The 27,521-nt window shown below is 29.1% G+C and overlaps 1 protein-coding gene across 1 annotated transcript; it reads right to left on the bottom strand.

Annotated features, from left to right (window-relative positions):
- Positions 1-24,677: 24,677 nt before the first annotated feature.
- LOC133320405 (lysozyme-like) lies at positions 24,678-27,436 on the bottom strand. The gene is made up of 5 exons (XM_061528744.1): positions 27,270-27,436; positions 26,638-26,726; positions 25,713-25,773; positions 25,055-25,181; positions 24,678-24,825 (listed from the first exon to the last, which is right to left on the bottom strand). Exons 1-5 carry the CDS (start codon positions 27,406-27,408, stop codon positions 24,696-24,698), a joined length of 546 nt encoding a protein of 181 aa, XP_061384728.1. The 5' UTR covers positions 27,409-27,436; the 3' UTR covers positions 24,678-24,695.
- Positions 27,437-27,521: the final 85 nt, after the last annotated feature.

Genomic DNA, 27,521 nt, shown 5'->3' with positions numbered 1-27,521 from the left:
TAAAACTTTCATCTGATATAATTACTATGTGTAATTTATTAACTTCTCTATTAGTACTAAAGCCGTATCAAAAACATTTTCATTAAAAATCATTCTCCATAACTATTTATAGCTTTATAGATTTGCTTTGAAGTATATAATATATAAATTTATACGCTTTTCACTGAAGGAGCCTGTATGGAATTGAATACAAAAGCATATCATGAAAAGCCTGGTGATAAATTTACCTTCTGTATTATATATATTTACCTTCTGTAACATTAATCAAAAACTAAAGTTATTTAGTCTAATATGTATATTTAAGGGTGATATTTTTCACCTATCGTCCGAAAACCTTACCTACCCTCGAGTGAGGTAGTTGTCAACTGGGTATTTAAGACGGTGTAACAGCTGTCAGAATTTGTTAACCTTCAGTAGTTGATCAGTCTGGTTGTTCTGAAATAGAGTGTTGTTGTACTGTACTATTATATTGAGTGAAATTATTGTGTTTAAAAATAAAGTCAATAATACGGAGAAAGATTTTTATTCTCCTTGATAATATTTATACCTTGAATTTTGTAAAATATATTTTAGTAGTAATTTAATACATATAACCTACGATTTTTATCTTAAATGAAACGTAATTGTAATTTTAAAAATATATTTATTATTTATTACTAAGAATCTATTTTGTTCTTTTATTGTCTTATGTTATGTAATCTACGTTGCCTCTCTAAAAACTGTTTGCATTCATTAGTGAGGAGGAGATATTGTGATTTTTATAATATACAGACAAAATATTATCATACTTCATTCTAGTACAGTTTGTTCAATGGTAAAATAGAAGCAAATTATATTACAGCGGAAAAAATAAAATTTTAAATGTATCCGGCACAGTGCTTTTCAGTGGGTGAGCCCGCTTTGAATGACTGACCAACTAAAAGCTTTATTTATACCGGTATTCATTTGCGACTATTAAACTTAATGTTAAAATAATATTTTATATATTAAAAAATTTAGTTTAAGAATCAAAAATTCAAAAGACAGGCAGAAAACTTTTGCATTATTAAAGTACTTATTTTGTGAAATTTGGATAGAGTCAGGACACTATAACTATTTTCCGATAAATTTTGTATGATATAAATCATTTAAAAAACTTCTCCTCATTAAATAAAAATCCAAAAAAAAACTTGCATTGTCCTATTATTTGAACTTGATATATAATATAATAAAAACTTCAGAATTTTAAATACAAAGGTAATATTTCACCGTCCCAAAAATTCACTTTTAGCAAAGGAGATATCTTTTTTGCTTCTATATCCAAGTGGAGTACAAATGCTAATATGTTAAAATTAATATAAAACTACGAAGACATATCAGGTTAGGAAGATTTTTATTATATCATATTTTCTAGTATAAATGTATTACCAGCTCTTGACGCGACGCGTCATAAAATATTCAGATTTTCATAGCTATCGTAAAATAGCACGTTTTTAGTACCTCAACTCATTCTAGTATGTATAACTATATCTATAAATTTTTCATTTGAATATGTTAAAGTATAATTAAAGTATTGTAGGAATATGAGAGGGTAGAAGAGAATCAATGTAGGAATATGAGAGGGTAGGAGAGACTCAAACGACATATAAGCCGTTGTCAGAGGACATCAGGGTTCTTTTTTTCGTTCGTAACGCGCGTTGGTGTGATAGTTTAGTCGTTAGTAGATTTTCGAAGTGTGTTTAAATCTTTCGATTGTATTATATTCGGATTTCATTTAACGATTAGTTTAAATCAAGATAGTTGAAAGTTATTCATTTAGAATTGTTTTTATTTTTGTGTAAATTTAATAAATTTGCAGTGGAATTGTATCGAATGTTATTTTTTAAAAAGTCAATTCTTACCTTGTTTCTAAGATCAGAAGTGCGATACGTACCTTGAGAACCCCGTTTGGTGGCTCAGTCAACAAGGAAGCTGGACTCATGTATGCGGGGACCATACCGGATTATGAAGACACTATCACACTGCCGATATGAGCTGCAGATGTTAGCTGGCTCATACGGCAAATCGACTCGAGCAGCTGCGGAATATATGGTCCCGTGGAAGTGAGAATGGACTCCCGATGTGTGTTCTGCTTTCTTTGATGGTGAGGTATTTGCCTTATTCTGCCTGAAATTTTGACTAAAACTCCTTTTGAGATTTTATTGAAACTTAATCCCATTGTGTTATTTATTTTAATTTTGTTTTGACACAAATCTCTAAATGTATTGGGGTTAAAGCGAGGAGACATGAGTTTCTTGTTACGATGTGAGCGTTTGTCTTGGAGTGTATCGGACACGCTGTATTAGAGGTTAGATCTCTGGGTCTGGGATAGCTGTCTTGGAGTGCATCGGACAGGCTATGCCAGAAGTGGCGCTGTGCCTGGGACAACCGTTTGCCTTGGAGTGCATCGGGCCCGGTTGTCCTAGAAGTGGTGTTGTGTCTGGGATAACCGATTGCCTTGGAGTGCATCGGGCCGGTTATCCCGGAGGGGGGGACGCTTAGGTTGGGATAACCATTTGCCTTGGAGTGCATCGGGCCGGTTATCCTAAGAGGTACGTTGAGCCTGGGATAGCCGTTTACCTTGGAGTGCATCGGGTTCGGTTATCCCAGGAGGGACCATAGGCCTGGGATAATTGTTTATCTTGGAGTGCATCGGATACGTTATCCTGAGGTTCTGGTCTCTTGGTTAGGAATTAATTTAGTATGTTCGGAAGCTTGACTTTGATAGTGAGTTGTCTATCGAGCTGTGGTTGTAAAAGATCATGAGTTTATTTATGGGATGTTGGTCGGCCAACATTGCCTGTATCAGATGGTATGTTTTGGAATATGTTTTTATAATAACCTTCACACACACACCAAGTCATGCCTCAAGCAATTCCTTGTGGGTCTCTGACGAGGTGTGAGGGGGCGATCTTCCGACAAGTCCCGCCCCAAGTGGTTGGTTATTGGGATGTTTTACAACCACTTTGTGTGGGCTATGTTTGTTTAGCTCACTTTACATTGACGTTAACCATGATGTTACTGTTGAGTTAAATCAAAAATCGAAAAGATTTCTGCCGTTATATTTCTCAATTTCAGACGTAGACAATGAGGGAGAAGAGTTGTGTCATGACGCCAACTTGCCTCCGGAGGTTGACCTGCCTGTGGAGGGGACTGAGCCGCAATCAAGCCCGTCTGGAATGTCAAGACATTCAAAACTGAATACTTCTAGTGCGAATGAAAAGAATTTCCTGCCCTTGGTGCTAATACTACGTTTTGGACGTCAAGAAAGTTAAACACAAAGGAGCCCGGGGACGTGCTTATGTCAGGAAAGGCCGTGTAGGAATATGAGAGGGTAGAAGAGAATCAATGTAGGAATATGAGAGGGTAGGAGAGACTCAAACGACATATAAGCCGTTGTCAGAGGACATCAGGGTTCTTTTTTCGTTCGTAACGCGCGTTGGTGTGATAGTTTAGTCGTTAGTAGATTTTCGAAGTGTGTTTAAATCTTTCGATTGTATTATATTCGGATTTCATTTAACGATTAGTTTAAATCAAGATAGTTGAAAGTTATTCATTTAGAATTGTTTTTATTTTTGTGTAAATTTAATAAATTTGCAGTGGAATTGTATCGAATGTTATTTTTTAAAAAGTCAATTCTTACCTTGTTTCTAAGAGTATATATATATGTATATATATATATATATATATATATATATATATAAAGCTTATAGGACTGATCCATATGAAATGCTCTCATCGTCAACAAATTAAGATTCATCCAACTTAATTATTATTTCGTATGTCATTCAATTCCACGATTTAAATGATTTTATCTGATGATAGTAAGGATTTCATGTCAAATTAAATATGTACTTATCACTGAGTCAACTGCAGTTTTATAATATATTTTGTAGTGTTTCATTTGGTTCACTTATTTAAATGACTTCTACTGATTAAATTACATTGTGTGGACGACATCGTATGAACTTGCCTCAGACATGCCAATCAAAATCTTTATTAAATAATATAACAATACAATCTCGTACCGTTTAAACAATATTTGTATTTCATAACGCTATATAACTTGTGCAAACAACTTCTAAATTAATCAGATGGCACGTAAAAGCAAGAGTTCGTTCAACTTATTTATGAATATTGCATTATTTAAATGGCAATAAATGTGGATTTTACCATTCGAGAACATTTATATAATTAAAACCTTTCGACCGTAATATCGCTATAGTTTTTAAAATACTATTTTTTTTTTTTAATTAAACAGAAATAAGAGTTTAAAAGTCCCATAAAAACTTTAAACAATTTACCGTTAGTTGTGTTACGTCTAAGATACGTTAGTATACGTTAGTCGGAACTCGGAACGTCAGCTGTGTTCAGTTGCATTGAATCCGTGGCCACAAATAAATTGTATCACTCGATTCAGACCGCGATTTATCAATTTCCCTCTTTGTTACAGCACAATACTTTTCGTATAATATTGAAATAAATTGATGTCCTATTAAAGTTACATACTTTAATCATATTCGCAAAGATACTGTGACCTCTACCACAGTGTGTAGGTATCTCAAATGGTTTTAAGTTTTCTTTAGTTATAGAGTATTTCAGTTACAAACAAGTTCATATACACCTGCTTTTTTCAATTGGTTTTTAGAATTCGTTCACTTTTTGATATCATGTGCCACAAACAACACCCTTATAGAAAGGTTTTTGCTCAGTCGTAGTTGGCAACATATGGTTCTTGCGATGATTTCGAGGCACGGGCAGCTTGTTTCTGGAATAAATGATGATCAAAAATGACAGATGTTTTATTTTTAAATAATATTGTGTAAGTTGTAACGTACCCTAAACGTATATTGAAAATGGAAAGAACATGGCCGAAATGTCATCGTTGCCTGGATAAAAATCTAATGACGGGCGACGCTGCTAACTCCTTGAAACATAAACCTGGTCTTGCGAAATGGTGTATCCGTAATAATACATTAGCATTATGATGGCATTGCTATGTTGACATTGAGGTGATCATGTTATCTTAAGAAGAGGCTTTAAGTTGTAGTTATGTGATTTTTATTATAAATCAAAGTAAGTTTTATACTATTTTGGGACCTGTGGCTACCCTTAAACTTACCCTATATTAATAGGTTTTATTTACACATGGTTTACATAACATGGCTCATAAATCAGTAGCAACGGGGGAAGAGGAACGGGACCTATTGCACCTCCATCTTCTTGTAGAATTCATCCGTCCTCATAAGGAAGCCAGATGGTAAACAATGCTTAAATAACTGTGCGTATTCTAGATGCATATTATTTTCCTTTACCTTGTAACCATGATGATGAGCGATAAGTGACAAAAACAGTACTATTCCAACCGACAAACACTTTTATCTTGTATGACCATCACGGTTTCTGCGAAGTAGTCGGACCATGGGGTAATATTTAACTTAATAAAATAGTAATATCCTAAAAATATTGTCAAATATTTATTTTTATAAAAATAAGCTAACTTGAAGTATACCCAAGATATATCGCCTCATTTATAATCTGTAACTTAATTCAAATACCTTTTTTTTTTACAACCATTAGATACTTTAGCGATTCTTTCCTTCTAAGTAACTTTTTTTTACATCCAGCATATTGTGAGTAGAGAAATAATAAAAAAATAAACATCTCATGGAAATCCACAAATGTCCCAAAATAAATACAACAACAAATATTTCAAAAACATAACCACAAATTAATAAACTTGAACGTAAACTTGATTTATCTTTTACATTTAGTAGCTTACAATTTTATTGGCAATTAAATCTTTATATTTTATATATCTTAATTTACAAAAAAAGTCACAATGGCATTAAATTTAATCTTTTAGTTAGCTCTAACGTCAAATCAAATAAAAAATGAAGCAGTACTTATTTCTATACAATTTAGACTAAAAATTCCGAACAAATTTAAGTAGGTGTTTATAGTTATAGTAATTTAATACAAATTAATGAAATTTTGTCTTGCAACTTGTAAATGTAACATATTATCATGATAAATAATAACGGATTTATACTACATGAGATAAAATTTTACTCGACTGAAACACAAAGTTATAATTTTTATATTTTAAACTGTTAATATCCTTGAACATGTCTGTAATAAAGTTAATGCGATTTTGAAAGTGCCACTAACTTTTTAAAATATGGATTAGAAATAGATCGTAAACCCACTTTAACGGAATTTAACGACCTTAAACATTAAATATTGGTGTATTTTATTAGTGTTCAATCATTTTATTTTCCTAGCTATATTTATTTTTAACCATAACAATGAAGTTTTAGATTGAAATATATGTCGTTTCTTATAAATAAGAATTCTTTATCTGTTCTTTAGTATGTTTGCAATAATATGTTTTAAGATACAATTGCTGCTTTAAATTACAGTTATTAGGCTTACTTTAAAACCTTTAGCATCAAAATTTAATAAAATATAGGTCTATTTGCATCAGTTTATCTGATTTTCCAAAGGAGTGTTAAAATTTAACTCCAAATCTGCCTTCCCTAGTCGAAATCGTTTCACTTCCGTAAAATGTCAATAAATAGTCCGTAAACTAGCCATTACCAAGAATTTTCCTTCAAAATAAATGTCGATATCAATTTTGCGACAGTAATTAAGCTCGGTTTAATGTAACTCATTCATTCATCAAATATTAAATGACCGTTAAAAAGACGTCCGTTTTCACATCACGTAAATATATACTGTTTGTGTCCCACTTGCGAGTTTGTCTTGTTTGTTTGTTACTTGTTAGTTTAATTGGACTTGATTTCACTTCAGTTTACTTGTCTCGACTATTCACCTAGTACGATATCTTATTAGATGCATTTTGAAAATGCTAAAATTAATTAATAGTAAAAGAATATTCTTAAGATCCCTTTGATTCAAACGAGAAAGTCTAGTATCCTTATTTTGTCTTAATGTACTCGTATATACAATACAATGTAAAAACATTAAAATAATTATTTTCCTTTGAAGATTAAAATGGAAATTATAACATTGAAATTAGTTCTCGATCGGTACTTTCTTACCTTATTTTGTGGTTAGTATAAAATAAAAAACAAAATTTTCAAAATTTTCTTCATTAAAAAAACTAAATTCTTAGAAACCTTATCCATATTCTCTGTGCTTGGTTAATTTTGTTGTATGCGCTATATAAACTTTACTTTTAAATAATATTGTCAACAGTATGCTTACCCAAAGTTTTGCATCGTAACACTTTATTTGGACCTTCACAGTTTTTATTGATAAATAAAAGGTTGATACAAGCTGAGTGGACTCTTTCTGATTTTGTGATTTTTTTTTTATATACTTATAGTTACTCAATATTTAAAGAATTAAATCTAAAAAATGTGTTGATTATTACAACGGTTCCTGCCAATTTAAAGAGATCTCTTAATTTTGAAATTATATTATTATGTGATTTTGGAAATATTTGTGAATAATATAAGTGCGATTAATAAAAAAATATATTTGGAATGAGTTACTCTTCATTTCAATATGAACATGTTGCAAAAATTGTGATTTCTCTATACACTTAACGACGAAGTTAGTTTCAATCATTTTATTCTTTGAGAACTGAAATTTATATTTCACAATACAGGAAATATCAATATCTTTAAATCTTTTTAGAGTTTCCTATTGAAATATTTCTCTTAACTGTATTTATTTCCTTGAATTGTTTTTTTTTTTCAGTAAATCATTATCCAATTGTTAGCTATAAATGCAGAAAAATAGAGAATGACAGACCTTCTGATAGTGTATTTCGAAAAATTTTAAATCGACTTAAATGCCTTGTCAAGTATACTTTTATAAGAATTTATAAATAGCTATTAACAAGTACATTAGTTTAGTAATTTAAAGGAGACGTTACTTCGTTGGTTATAGAATTAATATATATAATAATAATTAGTTAAATCCAAAATTTTACAGTTTAGACGCCATTTAAATTTGAACACAGAACAAACATTGCCCATTTCAATGCTTATTAAAAAATCTCTGAGATTAAATAAAACAAAATAATTAAAAATATATATATTTTTTGTTTTTATAAACTTTAAGTCTTTTTAATTTTATTACTTCTACAGATAACCCGATTACTTTCTAGATAACATTAGGAAAATGAATACTGTTAAAATTTAGTATCATAAATCTTAATATTATATTTTATATTAGGTAAATTAATTATTTCAATTATTAATTATAATTTTTTTGGTTGGACATTAGAAGCACAATCAATTGATTGTGCCAGTATTAACAACTTTTATTACTAAAAAAAAAATCTTTACACAACAAAGTACTGAATTTGTGCTTATAGACATTAAAATAAAAGCAAATTTAACTCAAAGAAAAGCTATGCCCATGTAGACAAAAATATGCAAGGCGAGAGCATTGAGTACCTTATCCAATAAACAAAGATTTCTAAGTCCTTTGTTAAAGGACATACCGAAGAGGGGGAAAATGCAAAAAAAAAAAACAATTAAATATATGAGCTCTAAAAATTAGGACCACGTTAGTTTTTTTTGCGGAACAAGTCATAGGATCCAAATACAATATACAAGTGATTTATTGTATTCTTGTCGCAGTTCAAATCAGATACATTGAAAAATATATTTATTCTACTTTGTTTTTTCTTACATTTTACTTTTTGTCGTAGGCACAAAGACAAGAGAAGGATTGAAACTAAAAAAAAATATTACGTAACGTTGCGTTTTTTTTTTTATATAGATATTTTAGGAGTTTTAAAATATTTTGTTTTACTTTAATAGATATATCTTTTAAGGGTGGTAAAATAGAAAAAAAGTACACGCTTTTTGTTTTATACTTAAGGATCTTAGATGATTCTGTTCGTAAGTGCGATCTGGTTTGGTACAGGGTTCTGATACTGGCTTGGCGCCAGTAGACAGTACACATAAAATGTTATTTTGTTTTATACAGACAGTAAGGCGTTAATACATTTCCATAGTACTTTATTTCGGCGTTTTCATTGGTTTTGGAAACACTTGCATTAATATAAAATAAACAGGAAAAGAAAATTTATAGAGAAAATAAAAATATACGCCATATCATTTTCTATAGAATCGGTTTTGGCAACGATTGTACATGAAACTAGTTTACAACAGCTATTTAGAGATACGATTAAAGTTAAAATTATAATCACAGTTAAAATTCAAAAGAAAATGTAAGTTTATTTCCCAAAAGTATACTATAATTAATCCATAATAGATATTCCAATAATTTACAAATATCATCCATTTGAAGTAAAATACATAGTTCAAATTTAGAATTAATTATTGAAATAATGTAAATATTTTTCATAAATCCTTTTCATCAATTTGTTGCCTATTCATTTTATATCGTTTTTTTTTTCTATTCAGTGAAACATATTTTTATAAAACCACATTTACATTAGAATATATCATGTAATTGCGCACACATAAAACCTTTTTCTCACGGTTGTGCATTACTAAACGTCCATATTACAAGTGTGTAGGAGAATCAAATTCTAGTAACGAAACTAAATGTTCTTTATCGACGCTAAAGGCGTATGTAAAATGTTTTCATAAATGTGCAAACTTTTATAATTATATTCTTTGGATGTTGTTCCATATTGGCCTTATTTTGAACATGGAAAAATAAGCCGCAACTACGCCTCTCGTTTTTGGTATTCAGTATTTTCAAAGCATATTTCGTTCGCCTCAGTTAACAAGCTCATGTCTCGGTCTATTTGCTGCCACATGAATATTACCCTCAAACGCTGTACAACTATACGTTCGCCTGCTTTATGACTAGTTTGACAAAAAAAATGCTATATGTTTGTCTCTCATACAACAAACCAATTGGATGTCAAATTAAGATTGTATTTAAATAAATAAACCCATTTTGAGTTTCAAGTTTTTTTTTTACATAATAAATGATTTGTTTTAGACTTTTTTGATAATTTCATATTTAGAAAGATCATAAGAAATAAAATCATCCACATTTTATAATTCCAAATTAAAATATATTAATAAACTAAATATTTTATTATTTATTACAACTAACAGTTCTTTAAATTTAGTTTTCTAATTCTTCGTTTTTTTAATATATAATGAGATCAGCTTCAAAATTTTTGAGAACATTATTAATTACCATAATTATACCATATTTATTATTGTTATAAAACCTATTATAGTCAAAATTAAACAAAAATACTTTTGAACTGAGAAGCTAGATTTTTTTTTGTATTGTTTATTATGTTTTTTTTTTATTTTAGTAAAATTTTTATGATATTGAAACGTTATATGGAGATAAAGGAAATCTAATTTCTGTGCTTGCATTATATAAAATACGCAAGGAGCCAAATATATATTTTTTAAAGGCTTCAAATGCTTGACAATAAAACCTCCTCTCTCTGTGATAGAAAAAGATTTCTCCGTTCACTTCATGTTATATGAAAAAAGCAAAAAAAGTAGGAGGAAGAATTCAAAGCATGTAAAATATTTTATCTCGGGGTATGATTCTTCATCCTTTAGCAGACATCCTCAATCATATCACGTATTTTCAAAGATGAGTTAGGACAGCCTATAAGACTCGTACTGGTCATTTGATCACTGATAATTTAAAGAGATGTGTCGGGATATGTTTAATAGGTGACAGTTTTACAATTAAGCAATATTTTAACAAACAAAATGACCGTATTTATGGACGAACTTCTGAAGAAGTTTCCCAATTTGTCAACAGAATACCTACTACGTGATCATTATACAATTTCAGTTTAGGTTTGGTAAAGTGTCAGTTATAAAAGAGTGACTGAGGCATATTTTTATGAAAAAATGAAATAAAATCGAGCCCGCCCAATCAAGATACCATTATTGAGAAAGTATTTCATTATATATACATATATAAATAAGGATTAAAATGTTAACAAACAATAATAAAACCTTAAGGTATACTAGGAAGCTTTAGAAAATTTACAGAGATCCTGTTATAGAGCTCTCGAGCAGAAAATTCAAAGTAAAATCGAACTGTTACTCATATCGGCACCATTGAGGCGACACAGATCCACAAGCGCATTCAACCGTAACTATCCTATACAACAATTCAATATTGGAAATACTGTATCATTACTAAATAATTAATAAAATCAGTAATTCTAACTAAAGCTTAATAAAATTACACTTTGTATATATGGAAGCCATATATACTTTTGTTTTAATTACTGAATGTTTATTAATAGCTCAGCTTTCGGTGGTTTTCTAAATACCACATGCGTGGTTGTTATAACAATACGGTGCATTATGCAATTAATATTCTGGTATGTGCAAAGTGTTAAATTCATTAGTCTTTTCATAACGTAAAATATATTGTTGTAATCATAATTACATCAGGAAATACGATTAATTAATGACTTTAAACAAATTATTCATCGCAAAATAAGGTAGATAAGCGTTCCAATGTTGCTTTAATTTTATTCTGTGTACACATAGTATGTAAAAATATTCACATTCACAAAAAAAAAAAAAACAAACAAACAATCAAGTTAAGTCCCACTTGTAACAAGTTTCAGTTTTGTTTTGTATCAATAAAAAAATATTCGAGAATAAAGTTTTCATGTGATAACTTTATTTAAAATCTACAGAATTGCTGTTTATAAGATATAACTATAAAATAAACACGTACGTGATAAAGTAGCGTAAAGTAAAGTAGAGGTATATCATGAAGAAATCGGTTTAACTATTAATAGTAGATTCAATATACATTCAGGTTCCTCCTATTTGTAATCAAAGGAATAACTAAGAAAAAAACGAAATTGTATGTAACGAAATATTATATTATTTAAAAAAAAATGTAAGGTAATATTACACAACATTTTTTTTTACAGGCTCGAGGTGTCTAGCGATAACGAATTATTAAAAGGTGCAAGTACGGTCATAGCATCGTAAGAGTACATAACGATTTTAGGATAATACTGCCATCACATTTCTCGCATGGCGTCAGGAATCTACTGGTTCAGGTGTTCGTTTCGCGGAGTCAGCAGCGTCACTTGGTATATGGTATTTCATCCACACAACTTCATTTCCGTAACATTCAATATTTTCTTACTATGTATACATTAAAAAGGTGTATAAATTATTAATTATACAGTATAATGATAGATGTAACGTGAAACATATAATATAAACATATATTTCCTAATTATTACTATAAACTATATATAGCAAATGTTGCGTATTATAACAGTACAAGTACATAACAATAAAATGAGTTCTAAGTAATAAGAGGTGGCGAATAATATGAATTTTGTTGTATGGTTTTGCTATTTTACTTAGAAAAATAGAAAGATATTTTAGTAGTATTACTACAAAAATATTAAACAGCTCGTCACCCATACACTTGTAACATAATATACCCCTAAACTAATTGTACTTACTGCATCGCCTCTGGCTGTTCTAAGGCATTTAATTTATCAAAATGTCTGGAATCACTGGTTAGTCACAAGTGAACACATTACGCTTATAACTACAAATACAGTCTATAGAACAAATTGCCTTAGTTAAAATAAATCAAATTCTAAATGAATTAATATAAACAATTTTATTTATAACTTTCCCCGCTACCTCTTATACTGTGAATCAATCTTAATTTCTCATTCACGTTAAATATGAAACAATACTAGTTTGGTAACTAAATCGCCGCACATCATATGAGAGACGGTTGATGGTTCATGTATTGCATAATCACATGTTTTGAATGGTGTTAAGCCAAAATGTTATCGATGTTAGCTTAAATTGCAGTTGTTAATTTGAATGCATTGTTAGTCAGTTATTGTTTTATGCTATTTTAATGTGCTGTTTGTAGTTAATATTTTATCACAAACATTAAAGCTTCGAATGAGCCAGATTTTTATAAAAATCTACTTAGAAAACTGAGATTTTGAACATTAAATAGTCGAATGATTGTAAAATATGAAATATTAAAAGATATATCTTAATGAATAATAAAAAATTACTATTATTACTATTAGTATAATTACTATTATTTTTATCTTATAAATGGAAAACTCCAGACCATTGAAATATTTAAATATTATGTTTTTTTAATTTTTCTTAATAATTATATTTTGTGTATTAGTTACGTTTATAAGAACATTTTTGATTAATCGATTCGTTAATTTTACAAATTATAGTACCTTAGAATAAAGGAAGGCAAAAATTAAGCAACTTTGAAAGCATAAAACGGCTTAAGAACACGCTATCTGTTACTTTACTTGCTAATCGACAAGGGTTAAGGCGTTCCAAGTTTTCACATTTGCAGAAATAATTAAATGAATCCCCTTTTCTGTTGAACAGAAGATTTAGAGTCACTGCAAACGAGAGACAGCAGAACACAATTGTTGTAATTTTAATGACAATGTCTTCGTATTGAAAGACATCTCCGTGTTTATGTACTGCTTAACTGATTGTCGTAAGACCTGAACTTAAATAAAATGTTTGTAATGATTTTATAAGCATATTAGCATATTACTAGCTGTTCTCTTACGGAGATTGCAACCAAATAGATATCAGGAAGCCCAAAATTATTTAAATAAACACTTTAACAATTATAAAGTAATATGGAATATTACAATGATATGTTTTCCTTTTACAGAAGAACATTCTAAAAACTTATTTCGTTAATACTTTACAATTTTTACGTAGTGTGTGCGCAAGCTCCAGAAGATGAAATTTAAGTTGTTTGGATAACCTTCGGAACTATTTACCTTCGGCTCGTTATTGAAAAACTTCAGACACATGCTTTCAGAAAGTTATTAATTAAATATTTGACGCTATAACTAAATTAATTGCCTTTTAGTCTCTAATTTCAGGTATAAATACAAACCATAGTAACTTTTCCTAGAAAAGAATAATAAACATGCTTCAAGCAATTTTTCTTTGAACCCTGATCTCAAATTATTCACTAGTGGCTGAATAAAACGAAATACCTAATATTTTTATAGATATTCAAAATATTTATATATATGTTTATTTTAATATAATCCTCCCAACATTTTCAGTTACATTAACAAACATCTCTATCTCCTTTGCAACACTTAAAACATTGGTGAGAAAAACAAGAAACTAAATATTTTTCTATCATTGGATCATAATCCACTTATTCGTTATTATCAATCAATTTAATATATTCACTACAGTTTGAGTCACTTCGAATTTTACTGCATATTAAAAAGCACGAGTTTCTTAAAGGGAATGCTAAGTATTCTGAACACGCTACGAGTTTCTGCACTTATTCCAGCTATACCTTTCACGTTATGCTTGTCAAAGGATATTTACACACAAGTCAGTATCCGTCAATGAAATTACGTGCCCGACGGTACATGACAAGTCACTGCATTTCATGAAATATAGCATTTAAATATTTGGACTTTTATGTTACCGTGTACCATTTATTCTTTGAATATCGGAAAGTTGTAGACATTTTTTAATTAATCATATCTGACAAGTTCAATGGTGAAGGATGATTTTATCATTATTTTAAAATAATCTGGAACGTAAAACGATTAAAACAAGGAAATAAAAAAGCATTTAATAATTTTTTTTAAGCAAATACCCTAAAGCTTTTATTTTTTCATAGCTTTCATAGACCTACTTTCATTTGCAAGCTATTTCGAAATGTGGGACACATTTGTCATTGTGAGGGAAGCTAAATGAGAAGGTTTGTTTAAACCAAACTAAGTTTTTGGAATTTTTATTCTTTTATATCGACATGCTTCCAACGTTTTGATTAATTTTCCGCAACCATCATAGTTTGCCCGTGATGACGGTAACTCAAAAGTAGTGTACGTTGTTAAAGTTGTATATAAGTCCTGGGAAACGAGAACGCCCACACGAGTTAAGTTTTAGTCGATGGAAGGACTTTTGGTCACCCTTCCATAAGCTTAAGATGGTAGCGAAGGCGATAGGCGTACTCACTGTCCTGCTCCAGGACCTCTTTTGCAACACTCACCTGCTGGCAAAAAGAGAACAAAGCGAGTTAATACCTCTCACTGCTAAATATTATATTTATCATATGCAAAAGTGGGAGGTTTCCGACCACAATGTTCGCCAGCTTCGCGAGCTAATTGGCATATTGAGGACATTTTTCCAAGGTGTGGCGAGCCGTGTCCACTAGCACATCACAGTGGTGGTAGCTGGGTTTAGTCTCCCTTCTAGCTATCTTATACAAATACTAACCGAAACATCCATGCCCGGGTGCCTGCACAGCAGCGGAAAGCAGCTCCCTTTCCCACCTTTGAATTAAGGCTCGGTAAGCTAGAGCCGTAAACCAAGTCACCTCGGACCTTATCCCTTCGACCCGGGCCACCGCCCGGTATCAGTAGACTTCGGCGAGAATCTCGACCTGGAGCTCCCAAGATGTATACCCAGCCAGGAGTGTAACAACAACAGCTAAGCCGACTGTGCGATACCCTCTGATTAAGGTAATTAGTGCTTCAAGCTGGAGGTGAGATCTCACCATAGAGGGCTAAAATTCTTACGATGCTGGTGTAGAGTAACCGGAAAGGTGCCTGCGTCCCACCAATTTTGGCTAGTAGCCTCGTCAAAGCAGACGCGTTGGTTTTGAGATTCGAGATGAATTTAACCATTAACGGAGAGATAATATACCATTACCATATACATACCATTACCATAAACAAAGAGAAAAAAAAATCTCTGCTATATTCCAAACAAAAAGCTAAAATATTATTCATTACTTTTAACAACTTTATATGAAGTTTATTTTTTTAGATGCTCGAAAAGTTTGGGTTCCAACTTCCAAATATTCCATTGCGTAACATCAGAGATTTCTCGTAGCCTTCAGATATTTAAAAAAAAAAACTCGATTCCCTGATTCCTTAGACTAAGATTTTGCACCCAGAGCCTGCAATAATAGCATTTGATTCATTATTTTTTTTTGAATTGGTATAATTTACGAGTTTTTACCTATTACAAGAATTATATTTGGTCGGAGTAATGATTTTGAGATCCTAATTGAGGTAGTTTCTGTTAATTTTGAATATTTTAGAGACAAATAGTCAATTTACTTACAATACTGAGTACCAAATCTTTTAAATAGAGTGTTTAAGTGTGATTGTAATGATCCTAGTTAATCCCCATGCCCTCAAGATATTGAGACATTAAATATTCCTTTTAGTAACCAAATTAGTTGCTTTGTATCCATAGAATAATCTCTTCAGAGAAGGATCTGAATGCATTAAGAACATACAAAACTATATTGAAAATGTTTTCAATTACTCTACATTTTCATTTCATATACGTTACATAAAACTATATATGTTCCATAGAAAACAAACATATATATCATAAATTTAAAAATCCTTTACATATTAAATGTTTCACAAAATTTTTGTGAAATAAAAGGGAATACGTTACAAGAATTAAGTTTCGTATGAATTACTTTCTTATTCCTTATTTTTCCTTGACTTAAATGTTATGACCAAGTTATTAATGAACCGTACTTCAATATACTGACATTGAAAATGTTAATGATCCCGAATAGAGAGAAAAAGCAAACCATTTTTGTTCTCTGATATGGTTATCTGAAGAATATAGCCTGTTGATTTTTTAATTTTCTTAATAAAGTTGCTAATAAAAACGAACTTACTCCAATTTTAAATTACTAATTGTTTAAGTAAATGCCCTCATTTCCCTTGTTATCATGGAAGTTTTCTCTGCTTTCCTCATCTTTCGGATTCTGTAAATGTTGTTTTAATGCTTTCTGTATTTAATTACTCAAGGTTAAAAGTTACAACACTGTATAAATATAGTGACAGCATGTTTATTACAAAACCTCCAGCGTAAATTAGACGTTTTAAATTCTAATATTCTAAAGATTGTAACTTTAATTTCAAGATAAAATATATAATAACAATTTTTGGGTTAAGTGCCTGTATTTGTTACGAAAAATTATATATTAAAATAATTCAAACAGCACTAAAGTTAGAAGAGACCCACGCTAGTCAGCGGATTTATGACAACTTCCTGCCTTATTCTTTGTACTGACTGAAATTTTATTAATGTATTCATCAAGTGCCTACAAAAATATATATCACAATTACTTTAATTGTATTCATTTGTTTTGGATTACTATAGCAACATTGAAACTTTATATGAATATAAAATATATATTATAGGTTCTTAGCTTCAGCAAATTACGAATCAAGTTACAAACCAATTTTAAAATAAAATAATTTAAAACAAAGACTATATATAGAAAAGAATATTTTCTTTTTGCATTAACCAAGTCGAATTAATGTACGAGTATTTTGCCAAACGGCTGCAAAAGCGACATCATGGAAGCCGCAGAACCGACTTGTGTTCGAGTCGAATTTAGCATTAGGACAAAACATTAATTTTCTCATAGTACAATGTTAGTTTAGAAGCAAATTTTATTCCGCATTAGAAGATATGCTACTAAATTGGAAATCCTCTATTTATAGTATTCAACATATAAAGATTGTGAATACGTCAGGTAAAATATTTGAATTTTATTTGTGCCGTGTAAAGACCATGGCCGAACGTGTGAATTGTCGAACATGAATTTCGGGTGGTATATAGCTTTATACCTGAATGTTCTTTGGTAAGTTCTATGTACGTTTTGATGCGTTTTTCGAGCAATTCTATATAGGGTTAAAAACTAAATGCTATGAAAAACTCACGTTTTTGTTAAAGTACACTGCACATAGCACTAGGGTATTGATCTTTATTTGCTTAAACGAATTGAATAGCTTTGACTGCAATGGGGACACGAGGACATGTTTGTGCCTTGCAAAAATAAAAATAGACAGCATTATTAAATAACCAAACAATAAACCTGAAAATAAATATGCTTATATAGAACATCTTTGTTTTAAAATTCAACAAAAAAACTTTAGTCCATATTTCAACAAAATGACCTAAAAAGTTTCATACTAGAGTGCCATCAATTCAGAAACAATCGGAGATAAATAGTTTATTATAATAATTTAGACATACACTGCTTATTAAGTTACTAAAATCGATAAAGTTTTCCAACAGGCTTTGTACAACACTTTTGATATTTTTGTTCATAGTCAGTAGATAAGATCCATATCGGAAAATTTTGTAGTCTTTGTACTATTTAAAGAAAAAAAATCTGTTCACGAAGATGAATATGAAAAATTGTCTTTACAATGAATATTAGTATGTTAATATTTTCGACATCGGAATTATTCATTATTACTATTAGAAAAAGACATTCATTCTACCAGTTCTAAATTGTTTGATCGTTAGAATCAATGTTCTAAGCAAAATTTTCTCAAATTTACGTTATTAGATATAAATTACAATTATAATGCTATAAAAATCTTAGTATAGTCTATAAAATTCAAACTTAAATTAAATGAATTAATTAATTTGTGTATGAAAATGTATCAAAGATGATAATTTTCAATAAAATAAGAACGTAATCAGTACTCACCATTAAATGGCTATGTTCAGAAATCTGTAACTCGATAATCTTATTTTTATTCGAAATTTAAAATATGTTCATTTGTAGATGTATGTTAATATAAAAAGATAATCAATTTTATACTTGTATCCATAACCTTTGTTCTCAATAAGGCATATCAATCGATTTTTTAGCTAAATAACAAATTACAATACTTACACTATGTATAAATAATATAAATATAGTTAATAACAAAAGCACTTTGTATTCTACCCATTTCATTTTCATTTTATTTTATTTTTAACGTTTTTAAATATTGTAGCTCAAAGCAAATTTTTTAAATAACATAAATAGTTCACATGCCGAAAAGGTAAAAGCACGTATTTTTTCATTAAACTAGAAAAGACTTTGACGAATAAAAAAGAATTTTACTATAAATGGAATCTTGTTTGAAAAAAATATATACAAGGCGAAAGAGACTTTCAACTTTTCAAAGGATATTTATGTAGATCTGGTGGATATGTCACCTGAATAACTCGCTGAAAATATGAGTCTCATCAGAGCCTTTTCATGTTACATGTAGCATTGGAACACCTCACCCGGCTGACTTGTTTTCTGTTTTATTAAACACTTCTTCATGCCTTTGTTGAATACAACGTAAAATAGTTATATTTTACAAAAGTGTAAAAAAAATCTTATTCTGATATTTTAAAAATTTTAAATTTGTATAAATCGATTATAATACATATTTTATTTCTGCAGAAAACTCAAAAGTTTACTGTGTATAAACAACACAGCACAATAAATCCAAAACTGTAAGATAATCATGGTATATTAGTGGATTAATGTTACCTTTAACTTAATTTAAGTTACAGCGCTTTTATGAATACGAGAATAAAGGTTATATTTGAATAGACTTTGCAGATCTCTTTAACTGTAAGAAGTCTTTAGAATCAGCTTTAGATATCGTGTTGTTAGAAAGCTCTTAAGACGCAACGAGCAACACCATCCAAATTAACAGTACAGAGATAATTGAAATATTTGTATCAATACAGGTAACATTTGGATAGTTATTATCTTTTCTTGTAACAATAAGTTTTTCATAAAATAGTTCTGTTCCAAAATAATCTATATTTACAATAATATAATACAATGTTGGTTTTCAAAAGATATTTTTAAATTTTTATACCCTTATATAATTTATGTGTATGTTCAATTAACACTGTGATTATATTAAAGTAACGTAATAAATTAATATTTAAAGACGAAATTTCACTTAAATCGGTACTAAGTCGAAAAATCCGATTGAAATATTTGTGGTTTACATTTATATTCCAAATAAAACAAAAAATCGTTCTCTTCTTTCCATTTTAAAGTCTTATTAACTATTTATCACTATAAGGAAATATGTATGTACATCATTATGACAAACTCTCGAAACTTTGCCTTACCTAACCTATATAGTACAAAGTTAACAACTGCGGACCAAATTGAATCAATTTGGTTAACGGTTCATAATTTTGCGACCACCAACGTCCAGCCTATTCCGGCAGCAAGCCAAGCTTTAAACTTTATTTACATCTTTATATTTTGACTGGACCACCACTCGATAACCAAACATATGGCTTCGGTAAAGTAATGAAAATTCATGAAGTGAATTTTATATTAATAATTAAACTTGCCTTTGTATAAATCGTAAATTGCGACATTAGTTTTATTAAATACAACCTGCTGTTTTTTGATTGCTTCAATTCATCCGTAAGATTTTTTTATTACAATTTATTTTTTTATTTGACTTCGTAATACCTTAAATGTATGATGTCTTATTACATACCCTTACAAGTTATATTTATTATAAATAAATGGAGACGAAAAACTTTATGTTGCCTATTTTTATATATTTCAATACAAATACATATTTCAATTAAAAAAAAATATAATTTTTAACAAAAAATCTTAGCTTTTAAGTGAAGAAAATATCTTGATATTTGCATTTCACCAAAAACATTACAGTATAAAATTCAGCATAAAAGAACGACTTTAGCACAGTTGCAGACACTTTATCAAAAAAGATAACAATGGAATTAATTTTGTTTAAATTATTTTGTCCATAATAGTTTTGTGATTTCCTTATAATCATTATAAAGAAAATAATCACATTTATATGTTATATATTCGTATGTGTGTTCCCTCCGTGTTATTTATTTATGAAACAATCAAAATCTCTTTCTAAATTTTTGTGACGAATAAACAACTAATACTATGCTAGTGGTACCTTATTAATAAAGATTTTATTCATGATCATATAGATTAGGCGTAAACCCGTCGTTAGAGCCGTCTGATTACATCGGTGGCGGAAAAATCACGAACAATGCGTTAGACGTACCAAGATAATATTAGGATTTTTCATTAAAAAAAAAACATCACTGCACAAACATTTTTATTGCATCAAATAAACGAGCTCAAAATTTAGCATTAACTTAAAAGCCACGCAAGGGATACTGAATAAATAAGCAGGAAAACCTCAAACTTTTATATGATACGATTTTTTGTCGTACCTATATTCCAAAGTAGATTATAATTTACGTTTTTCACTTTAAATATCACGAAAAAAATAGAACATATTTTACATAATATAAAAACATTAACTATATTAATAACGAAAAACTACTTAATTATCACATTAAAATATTAGGTTTAATATTAATATAGTGTAAATAATAACTTTAGACATTTAACATCATCGGACGAACTGGTAGTTGTAAATTTTACATTTTATTAGAAAAACCGCACTCGCGAACGTGACTTTACATGATTTTACCGCCATCTAAATTTTGTAAGATCTAATGGCGTCCCAGAAAATTAAATATAATCTGTAATATTTTAAAAAGTTAAATTTTATTTTATTAAGGGAAACAAAAATTTTTACAATTAAATAAAATTTTGTGTTGAATATAGAATTAAAAATCGTTTTATGTCTCTGGATACTGTTTCACTGTGATTGCATAATATTTATTATTTTAATTTTTATTTTCTTTATACATGTTATGATATTTGTAGTTTATCTTCTCACCGTTCTTGCCTTTTTATCCCAAATACTATCAGAATTAGTTCATAATAGACTATCGATTACCCAGTGGCAGTGATGGTTGCATACCAGCAGATCAATCATTTATTTATAACCAGGAATTAACGATACAGATGTTAGTTACTATAAGATTATGTCTTTTTAATACATTCTTATAGGTTGAAATATGCCTTACTTGAAACAAATTTCAATAGGTACTGGAAACGGTCTTTCGGTATTTTACGAGTTTAATCAAGACATTCTTCCCCTAAATTAAATTACTTAAACTTTACAGAATTTATTGGTCCTTTATTTATTCAAATCTATTTAAGCACATTTCGATTTCGATTTAGATACATAATATTTTTATGTAATACTGACATATATATCCTTGTAAATTACAATGTCATTTATATTTCATTAAATTTCATTTTTTATATTTTTGTTACATATGTGTAAATGTTTTTAACATTAATTCTCAATTTTATTTTAACGTCAAAGACAAGGTTTTAATTCTAATGACGTTTGTTATTAATTTCAAAATAGTATATATGAAATACATTAATAGTATATATTAAAAATTTTGTCAGTATTATGTACTCATGTAAATTTGTTAATATGTCTAATAGCCTATATTATAATCCAAGTAAAGCGTGATTTCCAAGAATAATGAAATTGAGATGATTTTTAAATTTACGTCCTTCAGTTTTCATGTTAATACTTAAGAATAATAAAATAATTACACTCTATAAACAACGGTTTACCTTTCTATACCTATATTTCCCAAACATTTATCTTCGAAAAGACTGGTTATCAAGCATTTTTATTCAAAAATGAGGCTGAGGATTGCACGTTTTAATTTTTTATTTAAGTATGCAAATACCTTTTTGATTGTACTTAAAGAAAAACAATTTAATTTGTAATTGCTTTGTTTTAACTGAAATTGTTTTTGTTTAATTTTAATTGTAAAATACTCAGTGGTTTATTATTAATAATAAATGCTTAAAAAAAAACATTTGTGCACAACAACATTACCTCATGATACATCAGAAAATGAGGTTTAAATTCTGTAAAAATATATTTTTAACTATAACCGAAAGTCATGTTTCACGTCGAAATATTTTACTTTATCCTGAACAATGGATATGTCTCAAGTATATCATGTTAAAAATGACACCAATTCTAATTTCATTATTATAATATTTGGCCCCTAAAAACCTTTTTATCCTCCATTATACTGTTATATGAAAAAGTTTCAATAAACTCATTCAAGTTAACGAAATTCTTTTCATCTAATGGCCAGACAAACCGAACACACTTATCCTTGGGTCTAGCTTGCATTAAAATAGTTTGTAAAGTATGTATTCAGAATTTCTAAAATACATTTTGAGGGCTTTTTGTTATAAATTTTATTTATACGGATGAAAATAGTGAGGAAGAATGTGATGGTCCCTGTTCTGTTATCAAAGCACGGGGATGTATTGGATTGTGAAGACTAGCTTCAAAAACAAATAATCACTACGTCACTGTTTTCATTTTAGATGGAGGGGAAATATGTAAGAATTACCTCATAAGAGAAAAATAGTCAAATAGTAATCCAACCACTTACTTTTGGAGCTGGCCTTAGGGCTATAAAGGGGTAAAGAAAGAAAAAAAATGCAACTTTGTCGGATATAAACGTTGGATATGAACTCAATATAGTGTTTTACTTAAATGAATAATGTTTTTGTCGTGATTAGAACTTATGACTGAATGTTGAAAATTATTAAGACATTAACTTGGGACCCTCAAGCGCATTATGAGATCTAAGACTTTCGCGAGTTTTATTCATTTAAATGAAACTAATATTTTTCCGATATACTACGCATGCTTTATTTTTGTAAAAGTCTACATGCTCCCGACGTTCCGGTTACTTTTCAGGAACCGTAATCACAAATATAATGTGCGTAAAAGTAAGATGAAAATAAAATCAGTAAGAAGGAAGGGCGAGAAATGTAGATATATGTACGAGTATAAAAAACTTATCAGCATACGAGTATGTATGCTTCATCCCTTATTGATGTTATAAGTTTAATCACCCCATAAAACTATTCTTTACGTAATACTGATAAGATTCCCTTCGAAATAAAAAAATAGTCTTTAAGCATTTTGAGATGAGGTTTTTTTACAACTTTGTGTCTCGCCTGTTCCATAACGTCATTCTCAATTTGTCAGATTGTAGAATTATACACTTTTCTTCACGTACTTTGCTTTCAATTTTCAGTTACAAAAAATTACATATTATTAAGCAAATTTCTATAGTTTTATTTAATAATTTAATAGGTAATTAATTGTTAAGAGTTATATGTTTCTTTATATTAATGTGTTCCAAAGAATAACAAACATTTATAATAAAAATGTTAAGTCCCAAAACTGGAGCAAATAATGGACTGCTTTCATAATATCTTCCTGTAACTTTTAATGTAAAAGATTTCAAACAACGTCTAAACTTATACTATAAAATTACTGTTCTTTATTCGTTTTTATAATTTTTTCATCTTTCTCGCTTTGCCCTTTAATAAATGAGGACATTTTCTAAGTAGTTACGATGTAATACTAAGTGAATGTTTTTGATTTCTAATGGTATAATATTTTAATAGAATCGTCTTATAAATCTTTTATTATATATAATCCATAACAAAGCCTTCTTTCTGCATAATCTAAGCACGAAATAAGTACTAAGGCTATGTTATGTATAGGTGATAATACAAAACGTTTGAAAAAAGGTATATGGAATTGCTAACAAATTAAAAACGGTAAATATAATGTCTATTTTTGTCAGTGAGTGGCTCAGAATCGATTCTACTCTAATTTTAAATGCGAAAGTTTGTGAAGACCTATGTACCAATGCTTTAGTCTTAAAAGCAAAAAATACTAAATACATTTTGAAAAAAAATTACAGTAATGTAGCTGAGACTCTAAACTAACACATACGCTAAAATTTACACCAAAACTCCAAACTGTGTCGATGAATTAGCAGATAAAAATAGAGTTACACAATATTTTATAATGAGGTGAAAGAATATGGAAGTCGCTATTCACAAATATTTGGCAGACGATATTTTTTGAATAAAAGTAAAAATACTAATGTTATTTATTTTTTATAAACAATTAGATTTTTTTTATAAACTTGTAACTTGAGTGTCGCTCGTCTTCTCTGTCTATTTAATGTTCTTTTCATTCGTTCTGGAGAAGCCCTCGGAGGATGTTGCCAATCTGGACATCTAGAATATGAAATGTATGATTATTGTGCTTCCAGTACACGGTTCTATATTTTATATACGATTTTCATACACATGTAAAGTAAAACTCGATGATATTATATTCTGTGGTTGGGCTAAAGATGAATTACTTGCATTTTTTTTTTTAATATTGTCATTATTATCAAATTAAAAATCAATATAAATAAATATATATACTGTAATATTCCATTTGGTCCATGTTGAAACTTACTTTTCAATGTCTGGTAATCTTTCCCCCTTACACCGAGTTTCCCATTTAGTCCAATACTTGAATCCCTCGTTTTCAAATATTTTGTATGCGCACGCGCAGTCATCTCTTATATCATCATCTAGTAGAGCTGTAAAGTCATCATTACAGTTGATTTAAGTAGATATATTTTTTCTTGGATGACATTGGTGCTATGTACGCATACTATTCATAAATTTCCCTAATTTATACATATATTTATTACATCTCGTTATTCATAAATAAACATAAAATTTCTCGTCCAAATATAATGAAACAAATTTTTGACTTTTTAGTTTAAAATATAGTTAAACTGTAAAACATATCGATATTTATTTTTGAGACATCAATGATTTTCTTTTAAATTTGTTTATCTTCAAGATTTCTATGCTTTCATTTTTAGCCTAATGATCCGTGTTAAAAAATATGATAAATAGTTAGTATTTATTAAAATAACATAAAATTATTGTTACTGCATCATGTCGTAATTCATAATTGAATATATATCTCTTTATAATTTCTTGGTATCGTTAGTTTTTAAGCATTGTCATCGAAATAAATTAATTATATATAGTCTCTTATCGTTTACATCAACAGGTTTGAAATGTACATATATCAAACTATACATTAATCAGACACTAACATTCGCAAGCGATGTCACATTTGCCACCTTTTTTACCCTCCTTACACCATTCGCTCCCTATCTGAAAATATAAGAAACGTCAAAAATATATTTCTTTATTATTTTTAAGTTTTGTAGAAAGATGAAAATAAAAATATTGCATCTTATATAAATTATGAACGTCGATGGAAAACAATATAAAAGTACACTTCAAGGATATGCAATTAATACGTCTTAATAATGCTATTTAATGTCTGTCATCCCACGTATTATATGATTCGACTGTTCGTTTCTCGGTTCGGTGCATTAATTAACCAGATCTTATTCAAACTAATATTTACTCTGATAAAATTGAGACAACAATGTTTCTTAATATAATTTTTTGTAATACATTCTTGCATTTCCATCTGAGTTATAGTTTGATACTTTGTGACTGTTAACTCAGGAGTATTTATGTTGAAGTTATATTTATTTATCTTTTTTTTCTTTATAGAATAAATTATCGATGAAGGCCATCAAACATCGAGATTTAATAACTAGTTAAACTAGACACGCACGTTCATGTTTATCATTTAACAAAACACATTACTTTTAGTTTTTTTCTATAGACAATTTTACTCAAAAATTGTACATAAATTTACCTAAGCCGTATAGATGTATGGAAATAGTTTGACCAGATGTTTTGTGGCACTTCGATTTGGAGTTAGTGACTTGACTATTAGCCAAGCAATTTACCAGATTTAAAAAAAAAACTTTAATGTGAGGTGACTTAAGTATGTATTGGTAAAATATATTTGTTGGTAAAATATATAGGTAAAATATATATATATATATATATTTTAACAAGAAACTTGGACAAAATAAATAAGTCTCTAATAAATATGTTTAATTATTCTTTAATAATGGAATTCTTGAATTAATGTTTTCACTTTATTTGAATACTTACCTGAAACAAGCCGTAATATTGCTTTCTTGGTGTTTTGACAATATGAGCTGATGTGTTTCTGTCACTTTCTTGCTCTATCAAACAAACCCCTGGAAAATATGAAAAAGGAAATAAAAATGTATTGCAACATTTAGGTATGTTTTTTTTTATATGTAAAACAACATTGTTGACAGTACTTCTACAATGTTGATCTTTTATCATGATTTCCTAAAGGTCAGTATAACGACGAGTTTTTAAAGAACATACTTCCGTTTTGATACAAACATTACATCCAAACTCTTACAGTGAACCTTCTTTTAGACCTTAGAAGGCTTCATAATAAATAAAGCAAACGAAGGAAAATGAATAATATTTTTACACTGTTTAGGTATTTATTCATTAATATCTTTATAATTAAGAGGAGATAAGATTATAAACTATCATAAAGGTATTTAGTTTGTGAACCCGTTAATGAAATTGTAAATATTGATAATCGTTGCTATTATATGATTTATTATTCATAAAATTACCATATTATCTCTGGCTCATAATAATTTATATATGAATAAAAACCACTCAAAGTGACGCGTTACAGTAATTATAATACAATAGTCTATAAAAATTCATGAGACCTTGAAAAAAAACCAACTCACAGTTACTAAGGAAAGTCTTTTGATGGAAATGATTTTTCAATAGCTCCCGCGTCAATTGGCACCGTGTGAAAACCTTACTATTAACAAAGGTTGATAACAATAATATAACCGTAACAACACACACACGGCGTTCCGCCATGACACACTGATAACGACTGAGCTATTTTGTTTCTCATTTAAATGCGCCGGCGCAACTATTGGACATTTCGGGGAAATTACCAACATTTAATCTTTTCCATGTGAAATTCTCGT

The sequence above is a fragment of the Danaus plexippus genome, assembly GCF_018135715.1.
Source record: "Danaus plexippus chromosome 22 unlocalized genomic scaffold, MEX_DaPlex mxdp_27, whole genome shotgun sequence".
Lineage (NCBI taxonomy): Eukaryota > Metazoa > Arthropoda > Insecta > Lepidoptera > Nymphalidae > Danaus > Danaus plexippus.
This window is presented reverse-complemented; position numbering and strand designations above follow the sequence as displayed.